This window comes from Otolemur garnettii, unplaced genomic scaffold, assembly GCF_000181295.1.
Source record: "Otolemur garnettii isolate 467f Iridium unplaced genomic scaffold, OtoGar3 scaffold00088, whole genome shotgun sequence".
NCBI classification, from domain to species: Eukaryota; Metazoa; Chordata; class Mammalia; order Primates; family Galagidae; genus Otolemur; species Otolemur garnettii.
This window is the reverse complement of record NW_003852483.1, coordinates 8,148,472-8,162,407: the sequence shown is the minus strand read 5'-3', so window position 1 is coordinate 8,162,407 and position 13,936 is coordinate 8,148,472. Positions and strand designations below refer to the sequence as shown.

Here is a 13,936-nt window from a genome sequence, read left to right as displayed (position 1 = left end):
CTTGAGGCTCCTGTCTCAAAAAAAAAAAAAAGTATCAAACTTAAATGTCACAGGGTGGTGGCCATAGCTCAGTGGGTAGGGTGCTGGCCACATACACTGGGGCTGGCAGGTTTGAACCCAGCCTGGCCCTGATAAACAACAATGACAACAATAACAAAAGAATAGCTGGGCCCTGTGGTGGACACTTGTAGTCCCAGCTACTTGGGAGGCTGAGGCAAAAGAATTGCTTAAGCCCAAGAGTTTGAGGTTGCTGTGAGCTGTGACACCATAGCACTCTATTCAGGGCGACAGCTTGAGACTTTGTCTCAAAAAAAAAAAAAAGTCAAATGTCAGCAGAGATACCAACTGTCTAAATATTTAAGGAAATTGGCTATGTCTTAACAGGTTATAAATACTAACATGTAAAAATTATTAGTTTTAGTACATACAGTATAACGAATCTAACAACAGTAACAAAAAAAAAAAAAAAACATAAAAGAAGCCAGGCACGGTGGCACATGCCTGTAATCCTAGCCCTCTAGGAGGACAAGATAGAAGGATTACTTGAGACCCCCTACCTACAAAAAATAGAAAAATTAATTAGGTGTGGTGGCATGTGCCTGTAGTCCCACGTATTCAGAAAGATCACTTAAGCCCACAAATTTGAAGTTGCAGTGAGCTCTTATAACACCGACACACTCTAGCTGGGTTGATGGAGCCATATCCTGTCTCAAAAACAAAAAACTAATGGGAGCCTACAATAAAACATGTAGTAGTGACTGCTGTTGGGTACTTGGAGTATAATTTCTCTTTTTTTTCTAATCTTCTGTGCTTTCTACATTTCCCCAAATAAACATATTGTCACACGTAACTTCATAATAACCCAGATCAACCAGATTCTTAATAAATAAAAATTCAGTCACATCAAAAATAAATGGGTTGACATGGTGGCTCATGGCTGTAAATCAATCCTAGTACTTTAGTAGGTCATGGGAGAAGGATCACCTGAGGCCAGCAGTTCAATAAGATCTCATCTCTTAAAAGAAAAAGAAAATGACAGGCAAGGTAGCACTACTCCATGTCCCTAAAAGAATACACGAGTCAACAAATCCATTTTTATATATCCCAAGTTGATCACCATGTTTATCTTTTGGAACATCTAGAAAGGCTTTCTCCTGGAACTCAATTTGTTTGTGAACAGCTTGACCCTTTTCCCATGAGAATGTATTTATTTATTTATAGAAAAGCATAACCTTTGAAAATTCGGGGAGGTCACTATTATGGAGGCCTAACATGTAAAAATATAATTGGCTAGGAGAAAATCCCAGTATAGATGCCAAGCATTCATACTATAAATTCACATAAGCAACACTATTATTAGAAAAAAAGAAGGGCTGTGTTCATCAAAATAACTCTAATGTTTATAAAACACATAAACATATGTTTTTTACATAAATTATACTCCAAAAACATAAAATATAATTTTTAACATAAATTACAGTCTATTTGTTTTATGAAATATGATATAGCAGATAAATATAAATAAACTCAAAGCTACCTGTGTGATACAGAGAATCTTTCAAACTTAATATTTAATATAAAAGTTAAGGCAGAGAAGTACAGTGATATTTTAAATCACGAATAACAATGCTATTTATGGATACTTATAAATCCATAATGTTCATGGACACTTATAAATAAATTTTGGTATATTCATCTACAGAAAACTTAGAATGAAAGATTTAACTACAAAACATGGATGACTACCACAAATAATGTCGAGAGAAGCTAGATACAAGTAACATGCATTAGGGCTAGATGTGGTGGCTCACGCCTGTAATTCTAACACAGGCATGAGCCACTCAGGTGGATCTCTTGAAGTTTGAGACCAGCCTGAACAAGAGCAAGACCCTGTTTCTACATACCAAAAAAATAGCTGGGTGTTGTGTTGGGGTCTGTAGTCCTAGCTGCTCAGGAGGCTGAGGCAAGAGGATTGCTTGAGCCTAGGAGTTTGAGATTGCTGAGAGCTATGATGCTACAGCACTCTAGCCTAAGACAACAGAGTGAAACTCTTGTCTCAAAAAAAAAAAATGTATTTGATCCTTCCATTTACATAAGGGACAAAATCAGGCAACTAATCAACTGTTAACTTCATAATACTTGACATATTCTTAAAAAGCAGATGTATTACTTATTAGCATACATCAAATGGTGTACTTGAGATTTGTGCATATAGTTGTATACACATTTTACCCTCTCCAAAACAACCATAAACAAATACTGACATTCATTAATGACATACACACTGAAGGAAAAAACAAGTACCAACTTCTATAAAATACAAGATATACTAAATTAGATTATGGGGACATAATGAGCAAAATTCAGACTATAGGAAACACTATAGGACAAAACCAGTTACTTAATCAATGATCTGTAAAGACTTATAAAGAGGATGAGGGAAAGTAAAAGGAGGAGAGAAAAAGAGTTAGGGGGCATGGAAAGAGACCTACAGATTAAAATAGGCCTGTAGTGGTTTGTTTGTGTATGAGTTTTCCCCAAATTCATTATGTTGGAACCTAAGACCCAAAGTGATAGTATGAAGAGGTGAGACCTTCATGGGGTGACTGAGTTACTTTATTCTACTAGTGGGATCAGTATCTTTGTAAAAGAGCTCAAGGGAACTAGCTAAGCACATTTTGTTTTTTCACCCTTCTTCCTTCTGCCATGTGTGAACACAATGAGAAGGTGCCACTGGAAGCAGAAAGCAGCTCTCATGAGACACTGAATCTGCCAGTACCTTGAATTTGAACTTTCTAGCTTCCAGAACTGTGAGACATAACTTTTTCTTGTTTATAAATTACTCAGTCTCGGGGATTTTGTTATAGTAGCAAAAATGGTCTAAGACAAGACCTAAAAGACAACTGCCACTATGTGTGAGACCTGGGTAGATTGTGATTCAAAACACTAAATAATCCCAGGAGAAATAATGAAACAATTAGAAAGGTAAACACTGATAACATTTAGGAATTAAATAATCAGAGAATATTAAGGATATTGAAGGTGAGTAAAGATGACTTTTTTAGGAGTGATAATAAATAAATAAATGGTAATATTTAAAAAAGAGATTCCTTACCAAAGATCTATATTGGATTATTTCTTGACAAATTAACATCTGAAATTTTCTTCAAAGAATGGAAAGAACAGTGCAGTTTGCGTGAATAGGGCAAAATGGGCTAGTCAGTGGTTGCTGGATACCTCACAAGCCCACAGGAGTTAATTACACTATCTTGTCTACTTTTGCTTGCACTTGAAATTCTTATTAAACTGTTTTTAAAAAGTAAGTAAATAAGGTAATACAAGGTTAGACAATTAAATTTGCCAACTCACCCTAGAAAAAAAGTGCTCGATACTCCACTGCTGAATATCACTATGGTTACCTTCAAAATACTACACTCGGCCATCTGGTAATCATAGTCATAATCAGCAATGAGGGTTTATAGCACTTTTTCTAGGATGAGTTCCTGAACTTAACTTTTTGACTGAGAACAATATCTATAGGCATTCCATACAAGTTGTTCACTTGGTACAAATGGCATCATTAGCTTCTGAGTGCTCCACGGTCAAAAGGTTAACTGTCAGACCCCATACAATGATAGCTTTGATAGCCATTTCATAAAGAGTTCCAAAATTGCTTGGAAAAATAGACAAGACGCGGGCATTGTCTCATAGCTTTGTAAGGGGACTGCTCCTTCCTAAGGGGAGTGCTTCAAAGGTGACCCCAGTGATATTTAGCAATGAGGTATGTAGCACTTTTTCTAGGATGAGTTTAAGAACTTAACTGTCTGATCTTGTATGCTAAGATTTTACAAAGGCTGGTACTGGTACCCACATGTTCATTATTTCCTATATTTTTACACATTAAAATATTTTATTAAGAATATACACACACACTGGGGCTGGTGGGTTTGAACCCAGCCCAGGTCTACTAAACAACAATGACAATTACAACAAAAATATAGCTGGGTATTATTGTGGTGAGCACCTGTAGTCCCAGCTACTTGAGTGGCTGAGGCAAGAGAATTGCTTAAGCCCAAGAGTTGGAGGTTGCTGTGAGCTGTGATGCCACAGCACTGTACTGAAGGCAACATAGTGAGACTCTGTCTCAAAAGAAAAAAAAAACATACATATAAATGAAGAATCACAGACGGATATTTAGAAGGCAACAGGAATCATCATACCCATCTCACAAGGATTTGCAAAGATCAAATATGACATGAGAAAGATTAAAAAGTGCTTTTGAAAATATAAGTTTTACTAACAAAATTTTCAAACATGTGTCATGAAACAAGAATTCCAAACAAGCCAACATACATTAAAAAAATTAGATAAATTTGAATATGTATCTGTTTTAGCAAATTTCAGACTATAGGAAATACTGTAAAACAAAACCAGTTACAAAAACAGTCATTTTATGGGTTAAAATGAAAAATGAAAATATCTCCTGACTATACACACAAGAATATAAAGTTCATGTTTCAGAAGACTCACTACTGCTTATTATCTGTCTAGATAAAGAAAAGCAGAATACTTATAAAAACCAGACATATCAAAATACTTCTATCATAGCAACAATGGCAAGTAATTCTATTTCACCAGAGAAAAAGATCATGTATCATTCATTACCCAGACTTAAAATTTTCTTCCATATATTTTTAAAAAATGATGTTATGAGGTCTCATATAAGGCAAAAAATCACCCAAACCAGTAACTGTGAAGAAATGATGAGAAGGAAGTATGTTGGAGATGGGCTTAAGCAAAGAAAGGGGCACAAAAATATGGTTAAAACAAGCAAACCTACCCAATTAAAACACAAACACATCATAAATCCTACATGGAAAAAGAATCCTTCATTTTGAAGCTATTAATAGTACCTGTCAAGGTACTGAGGCTTTTACACATCAGACTAATAGATGACCCAGGTCAACATTGCACGTTGGGATTATTTGGGAATATTTACTGAAATGACTATCATTTCATTTCCACATAACTCAATGCTTAAAAAAGTCTCAGCATTTCACATACCTTATAATTCTGGTGTGATTCGAAGTTAGAAAGTGGAGTGTTGCATGCAGTGGAGAAGGGCATGACTTTCACGCCTCTATAAATAAGTCCTTTATCATAGAGCTGTTTGAAGACCCACCTAACGAGAGAAGGGGTTTTACAATTACACAACCAAATTTCTATTTTCCCACATGCAAACTTTCATGCCATTATTGTTTTATTTTTTGAGGAAGAGTCTCACTCTGTCACCCTGAGTAGGGGGGCTGTGGCATCATAGCTCACAGCAACCTCAAACTCCTGGGCTCAAGCAATCCTCTTGACTCAGCCTCCTGAGTAGCTGGGACTACATGCATGCACAATGCCCGGATTTAAGCCAAGCATGAAGGACAGACTGTGACTAATAAAAATGTGGCTAGGTACACGAGAAGACAGTAAGAGCCACAAGTACAGGTACCAATAATAAAATGCAAAGAAATTGTACCTTATAAAATAGCTTTGTAATTCACTTGTACTTTTACATAATTTAATAAAAGGAATTCCTCAAGGCTGAGTTATATATCTGGGATACTTTGCAACCATATTGATGATACCTATTTGGCAAGTATTGATTTTCATACTATTGTAGGAGGTCTAACTTAAACCACGTGTCTAGACTGGCATTGTTATCATTACATTATGATAGTAAAAATAATTAAAATTTCATTTTTTTTTTTTTTTTTTTGGCAGTTTTTTGGCCAGGGCTGGGTTTGAAACCACCACCTCTGGTATATGGGGCCAGAGCCCTACTCCTTTGAACCACAGGCATCGGCCTAAAATTTCATATTTTACTGTTATGGAACAGAGACTTCACTATACAATTTCAGCATTAAAGTCAAGTACACAATCTCTTGGACTTACTAAAAAAAAAAAAAAAGCCCCCCACTTCTGTAGACTAATTTGACAAAAGACCTCAACTGACATTAGGCTATTTCTGTTCTTTATTTTATGTGTAAAATTTTTATATATTTATATATTAAAAAAATTTTTTTTAAGGTGGCACCTGCAGCTTAGGTGGTTTGGGTGCCAGCTACGTACACCAAAGCTGGAGGGTTTGACCCAGCCTGGGACAGGTTAAACAATGGGGAAAAAAAAATTGTTTTTTTTTAGAGAGAGGGTCTCATTCTCTCACCCAGGCTGGAATACATAGACATAATCATAGCTCATTGCAGCCTCAAACTTCTAGGCTCTATGATCCTCTTGCCTTAGTCTTTGAGTAGCTAGGATATATAATCACACACCACCATATCTGGCTAGGTTTTTATTTTCTGTAGAGATGGTGGGATGGAGGGGTCTTGCTATGCTGTCCAGACTGGATACTATTTATTTATTATATCTAATGCTGCAAAAATTCCAATGTATTTGATTATAGGTTACTGTTGAACTAGCTAATACCATACATGTACAGAAATTATAGAATTATAATTCTATCTTATTATATTTCTCAAATCCATAGTATTCTAAATTCAAAAACCTAAGTGTCCTGAAACATTTCAGATAATTATAAACCTTAAAACAAGCTAACTCATGCCAGTGCATTTTTCCATTGATTAATACAACAGAGTATCATTGTATTTATAATTTTTAAAAAACATACCAGACAGACTCCATGAATTCTGGATACAAAGTTTTGTAGTCATTGTCAAAATCAATCCATCGCCCAAGTCTGGTAACAGTAGACTTTAAAATACATACATTAGAATAGTATTAGACATTGGTGTTTGTTACCGTACATCAGTGTGTGTTTACCTCCATTGTCTTTTGGGAAAACAGAACATTCAGCAGTTCAAATAAATTTATACTGCAAACAACATACTACCTAAGGTTAAGAACCAGTTTTCTTGGCATCCATCTTATATGCAGATAATGTTATTTCCATGTATAAATATTTAACTCTTAAAGTCTATCAAAACTAGCATTTAGCAAACAACAGAAGCATAACTGGTGTCAGCAAAAATCAACAGATGTTAAAATGGATGAATTAAAGTATAATAGGAAAAGGAACATTTGTAAAGAATCTCCCCACAAGATACTTACTAGTTAAAAAGGAAAACTTTCCAAAAGACAAATCTGACAGATAACATCTTAATGAAGCAAAGTTATCATCATCATGAGTCATAGCAACAACATATGCCCACTGACATGATGTACAGAGAAGTGCATGATAGCACTTCTGTGGCATTCTTACCAAAAATGCATAATCAAAACTGAATTATGAGGAAATACCAGAATTGAGAGACATTCTATAAAATAAGCAGTCTGCACTCTGCAAAAAGTGACAAGGACATGAAAGACAAAGACCAAATGAAAATTCCATATTGAAGGGGACCAAAGCCTGACAAAACCAAAAGCAATGTATAATCCTGGATTGAATCTTGGATTAGAAATAAAAATTAGTAGGGCAACAGGTAAAATCTGAATAAGATCTATAGTATTTTGTCAATGTTAGTTTCTTGATTTTAAAAATCATACTATAGTTATTGAAGATGTTAGCAATTGGGAAAGGTAGATAAAGGGCAGAAAAATACTCTTTGTATTATTTCTTGCAATTTTTTGATAAGCTTGAAATTAATTTGAAATAAAAAGTTACAATTTTTTTAAAATAATAGAGATTAAAAAAAAAAAAAAGATCTATATCCATGTTATACTCACTGAGGTTTCTCCCTACTAGTAACCAGGAAATAAAGTTAGGCTAGGAGAAAACTGAAGACCTTTGACTTTTATGTTTATAAAATTAGACTTTATTCACCAATGAAGAGAAGCTACTCAAGGTTTGAGGAAGGGCACAGTGAGTAGTCTTGTGGGGGAGAAAACCTGGAAGGAAGTCTGAGTGGAAAGAACATGTAGAAGAGAATGAGTAAGAAATTGTTATAGAAATGAAGATGATGGTGTTTTAGAAGCTTGATAAAAAGGCCAGGTATGGTGGCTCACACCAGTAATCCTAGCACTCTGGGAGGCTGAGGTGGTGGATTGCCTGAGTTCAGTTCTGAGACCAGCATGAGCTAGAGCAAGACCCCCATCTCTAAAACTAGCTGAGCCCTGGGGCGGATGCTTGCAGTCGCTTGGTAAAGATTGTAAGAATGAATGCTTAGTACCTAAGAAGAAAGACTTGTTGGATTTGGTGCCTGATTTTATCATAGGGATTAAGGTTTGAACTCTGAATGACACCACTAGCAGAATAGGGAGTTATGAAGAACAGTAAGTTGAGAGATCAAAGATAAGATGGGAGAATGTGAAGGGAAAAAAGCCAAACGTGTTAAAATCATATAGATTTACGAATTTAATCTTAGAAGCAGGGAAGAAAGGAAGGACTTTATTCCTAAATCCATAAGAATAAGAGAGGACAGAGTTTTACCAGCTGTGGGAGCTCAATTACTAAGTGGGCAACAAAGGAGTCAAATTAATATAATAAGAACAGGTCCAAACTTGAATTTTTAAAGCATTTTTGTAATTGTACTGAAAAATTCAAGTAAAAGCTTTTTACTGGAACAGCATGATTTGTCATATTCTGTGGGTAGGTAGGAGTTTAAATATGAAAGACCAATCAAACATACATAAATATGAATGAGACGGTTCATTTTAAGCTAACAGTTTAAGAAATGGAATTGGAGGTGGAAGCTAAATACCCATTCTTAAAGATACACAATGTAAAGAGGATATTCAACTTCTCTTGTGTCACAACACGGACAGCTATGCTTTGGGGACCACCTCATAAAAAGCAGAAGTTACCATAAACCATTTCAACTGAGAGTTAAAACTAAACTTTCTGTTCACTCTATTGAAAACAACCCAACCTACCTCCCACTCAGCCGAATATCTCATCACGATTGCTCGGCACTGATTATTATACTCTGCAATCCCCATTTTGGCCACATCCTCTGGTCCTCTGATTCCCAGTGTCTTATCAATTTCATATTCCTGAAAATTTGTGATAAGATTATCAATAACTCTGCCCTAGGAAACAACTGCAACTATGTAAATCTAGAAAATTAAACAGCTTTAAAAAGATAAGTTCTCAGAAAATCTACAGAGAAAATGAACTCTAAATTGTATTACAGAAATGAAAAAAAAAAAGTCTGACATAGACTTTTGACAGTCAAAATTCATCCAACATATTATAAGATAAAATGTTTTATATCTATCATGAGGAAATCTAGTGCTTCTAAAAAATCAGAACATTATAAAGCTAGAGACTCAAACGTACCACAGGTAAGCCATGACAATCCCATCCAAATCTTCTGTCAACATGAAACCCACTCTGGTGAGCATATCTTGTAACTATATCTTTAATTGTCCCTGCAAGGATATGTCCATAATGAGGGAGTCCAGTTGCAAAAGGAGGACCATCATAGAAAGTAAACCTAATGGAGGTTTAAATGTATAAAAATACATTAATTCATTTTAAAATAAACAATAAAAACTCATGACAACATTATTCTATTGATAGCTACTATCATAGTCCTTAGAAAGAAGAAAAGCAGAAAGTATCAAGAAATTGATAGACATAATTGAGTATTTACTGGAGGTCCTGCCTTCAGAAGGATCCTGCCTATAGTTATGGCAGAGGTGAAGATATCACCACTCAACCACTCATTCTTCATTTATTAGTTCTGTTATATGAGGGAAGTTATTTATTCTGATCTTGAGTTACCTCATTAGCAAAATGGAGCAATAAACTACTATTTCATAAAGGTTTTGAGCAGAGAAGATTTACAATGAAAACAGTGATTAGGCTAGGTGTGGTGGCTCATGCCTATAATCCTAGCACTCAGGAGGTCAAGGTGGGTAGACTACTTGAGCTCAGGAGTTCTAGACCAGCCTGAACAAGAGCAAAATGGCCAGTTGTCATGGCGGGTGCCTGTAGTCTCAGCTACCTGGGAGGCTGAGACAAGAGGTTCTCCTAAGTCTAAGAGTTTAAGGTTGCCATGATCTAAGATTTCACCTCACTCTACCCAGGGTGAAAAAGTGAGACTCTATCTCAACAACAATAAAACCCAATAAAAACAGAAACAAAAAACCCAGTGATAAAAGGACTAGTTTTTTAGGTGAATAAGAAGTAGTGAAGGTAGTACCATAGTAGTTTTCTACAGGCTTCTACTTAGGTATAAGTGCCTAAATGAGGATGATGATGAAGAGATAGGTTGGAAAAACAGAGTACTATATATATATACTACTCAGAGGAGCCCTTAAAGAAACTAAATTTACCCTAATAGTAAAGAATTCATTTATTCAATGTATATCTACTACTGACTACCCACTAGATAGAGAGCTGGGAGACTCTGGGAATATAAAGATGAATAATTCCGTTATTGCTTTAATGGAATTCTGTCTAAGAAATGACTACTCTTAAGGACTCTAACTTTATCAAGGAAATTTACATACTTTGGCCTATGTTTTGATTGCTTTAAGCATTCTTGAAAACAATTAAATTCAGACCAAAACCGCAAGATTTTCTCTTCTTCAGCAGGAAAATTGATGTTTTCTGGAACTTGTTGAACCATTTTTTTGCTGCAAAAGAAATTAATTTTTGTCAAAAGAGAAATCTAGGAACAGAGTACTATATTATTAAAACGGGTTTACGTATCACTATCTATGATACTTTTCAAAAATGATAGCTTTACTGAAGCAAGATTCACATATCATAAAGTACAAAGTGTACAATTCAGTGAATTTCAGTATATTTACAAGGTATAGCTACTGTCATCACTAACTAATCTCAGCATTTTTTCACTTCCCTACAAACCCCCATAACCACGAGCAGTCATTCCCCATTTTCTCCTCTTCCAGCCCCTGGCAACCATTAATCTTATGGCCCTAACAATTCGCCTATTCTGGACATTTCATAGAAATGAAAAAAATGTATATGCGTCATCTACATGTGATCCATTTTGTCTGTTTTCTTTCCATAGCATCATGTTTTTCAAGGTTTGTCTGTGTTGTAAATGTGTCCATACCTCATTACTTTTTTAGGACTATGCTATGTTTTGTTTATCCATTCATCAGTTTATGGACACTTGGACTGTTTCTACTTTTGGCTATTGTAAATAATGCTGCTATGAACATTCATGAACAAGTTTTTGTGTGAACCTATGTCTTCATTCTATTGCTGGGAGTAGAATTTCTGTGTCATATTGTAACTCAGCATTTAACTTCCTGAGAAAGTGCCTAAATGTTTTCTGAAGTGAATGTAACATTTTATTACACATTCCCCTAGCAGTTGAGTGAGGATTCCGACTTCTCCAAATCCTCCCCAACACTCCTTATTGCCCACTTTTGGACTACAGACATTCTAGAGGATATGAAGCAGTATCTTAATTTGGTTTTGATTTACACTTCCCTAATGATCAGTGAACTTCAGCATATTTACATGTGCTTATTGGTCATCTGTGTATCTTCTTTGGACAAATGTTTACTTGTCCTTTGCCCATTTTTGAATTGTGCTGTCTTTCATGATTGAGTTTTAAGAGTCATTTATTTATCCTGAATACAAACGTCTTATCAGATATGTTTATAAAAAGCTTCTCCTGTTTGGTGCGGTGGCTCACGTCTGCAGCACTGTGGGAGGCTAAGGAGAGAGAATTGCTTAAGCTCAGAAGTTGGAGGCTCACCTGAGCCAGAGTGAGACCCCGACTCATGAAAAACATGGAAAAACACAGTTGGGCACCCTGGGGAGCACCTGTAATCTCAGCAGTCCGGAGGCTGACGCAGCAGGATGCCCACAAGGTGCAGTCTGAGGTTGCAGTGAGCAACCAAGCCACTGCACTCTGCTCAGGGGCAGAGGGTGGGACTCTGTCTCAACCAAAATAAATAAATAAGTAAATAAAAGAAATAAAAAATAAGCAACGAAATAAAATAAAAAATACCAAAAAAAAAAAAAGCTTCTCCTGATACATAGGTTGTCCTTTATTTTCTTGATAGCACTCTCTAAAACACAATTTTTTTTTATTTTAATGGTGATCAATTTATGTATTTTTTATTTTGCTGCTTGAGCTTTTGGCATCATATCTAATGAACCATTACCTATACAAGGTTGCAGATTTTTAGCTTATATTTAGGTCACCAATCATTTTGTGTTGTTTTTGTATATGTGTGTGAGAGAGGGGTACATAGTACTTCTTACATTATTGCAAAATTGTATCCAAATCACGTTCTGCACTATTAATATCTACTTACAGTATAATACTGTAGTAAGGTAGATAATATTTCTAAAATTAAACATAAAAATATTAGATGTTCTGATGGTGCAAAAATAATTAATAATCCAAAAATAATTATCAAAGTAGCTAAGAATTTCTTACATATACTCACATGATAGAAAATAACTATTCTTGTTATAACCTCACCTTTTCTTTCAGGAAAGTTAAACCTAAAAAGATAAGAATCTCACATTCCAATATAACTTATACCCATTCTTCCATTTCACCCCATTTATTGTTTATTTATGATTTTTGTAAAGATCAAGCCCTATACCTCCTGGTAAGAGGAGTCTTACAAGTGTCTTCTAAAATGTTAAAAGTTTTGCTAATACACTCAAGCAGAGAAACTTAATCAATCTGACTTAACTATCTAGTGAACAGCCTTTAGCCCCTTCCTTCTCAAAGCCTATTTATTTTTATTTACAATTCTAATAAAGTTTAGTGACCAGATTTCCAAGCCAACAGCAGATTAGGAGGGGATGACAAGATTGCTAATAACGAGAACAGAGAAAACAAAATCTTAAGTGCTTAAGAACCTTAACAGTCAGAAGAGACTGAGTAGAAATATACCTACAAACCTTAACCAATGTTAAAAGTACTGAAAGCATTGTAGCCTAAGTAGAGCAAGCCATTCAAATCATCAAAGAAAAAAGTCTGTGGCAACTAGTATCTTTTATACTCGTTAACTTCTCAGATGCAAGAATGCCTTTGAGTTTTGGGGTTTTTTTTTTGAGATCGAGTCGCATTTTGTTGCCCTCGATAGAGTGCCATGGCATGACAGCTCACAGCAACCTCAAACTCTTGGGGTTACACGCTTCTCTTGCCTCAGCCTCCCAAGTAGCTGAGAATATAGGTGCCTGCCACTCCTGGCAGCTATTTTTTTGTTGTAATTGTCATTGCAACATGGCAGGCTAATTAAAAACATTTTTTTTTTTGAGACAGGGTCTTACTATGTTGCCCAGGCTGGTCTCAAACTCCTGGCCTTTTTTTTTTTTTTTTCTTAGAGATGAAGTCTTGCTCTGGCTCAGGCTGGTCTGGAACTTCTGAGCTCAGGGCAATCCACCCACCTTGGCCTCCCAGAGTGCTAGGATTTACAGGCATGAGCCACCTTGGCCGGCCCACATATGAGTTTTTTTTTTTTTTTTTTTAAAGGGGTGGAGATGCCTCACTCTGTCATCCAGGCTGCAGTGTAGTGACACAATACCTTATCAAAGGCCAAATGAAACTTCTGAGATTGTATTGTAAGACTGATAAGTTATTGGACTAAGAGGGTCTGGCCACCTGTCACTGTTAGCCAATATGCAGAGAAGGGAACAGGTCCACCAAACTTCATTTGTTGGAAGGCTAGTGATTCTGGAGAACAGTGAGACTAGGCCTTCCAAGACTTCCATTTCCAAAATCACAGTTTTATACATAAAAGTTCAAAGCAAGGGCCACATTAACTCTTATTTTAAATAATAATCAGTACAATTCAGTGGCAATCTATTACAACATTTCTAATTGAAAAGTTAATTTCTTTTTCTTTTTTTTTTTTTTTTGAGACAGAGCCTCAAGCTGTCCCCCTTGGTAGAGTGCTGTGGCTTCACAGCTCACAGCAACCTCCAACTCCTGGGCTCAAGCGAGTCTCCTGCCTCAGCCTCCCAAGTAGCTGGGACCACAGG

At 35.8% G+C, this 13,936-nt stretch overlaps 1 protein-coding gene across 2 annotated transcripts in view; it reads right to left on the bottom strand.

The window, feature by feature from the left end:
- Positions 1-13,936, bottom strand: part of IARS (isoleucyl-tRNA synthetase) — an 83,122-nt gene that overhangs the window by 65,772 nt on the left and 3,414 nt on the right. For both annotated transcript variants that reach the window (XM_003795050.3, XM_023516237.1), the window contains exons 2-6: positions 10,462-10,587; positions 9,284-9,440; positions 8,878-8,997; positions 6,677-6,759; positions 5,065-5,182 (exon numbers count right to left, since the gene is read on the bottom strand). In XM_003795050.3, the coding sequence (XP_003795098.1) occupies positions 5,065-5,182; positions 6,677-6,759; positions 8,878-8,997; positions 9,284-9,440; positions 10,462-10,580 (597 nt within the window). In that variant the 5' untranslated portion in view covers positions 10,581-10,587. The remainder of the gene's footprint in view (positions 1-5,064; positions 5,183-6,676; positions 6,760-8,877; positions 8,998-9,283; positions 9,441-10,461; positions 10,588-13,936) is intronic.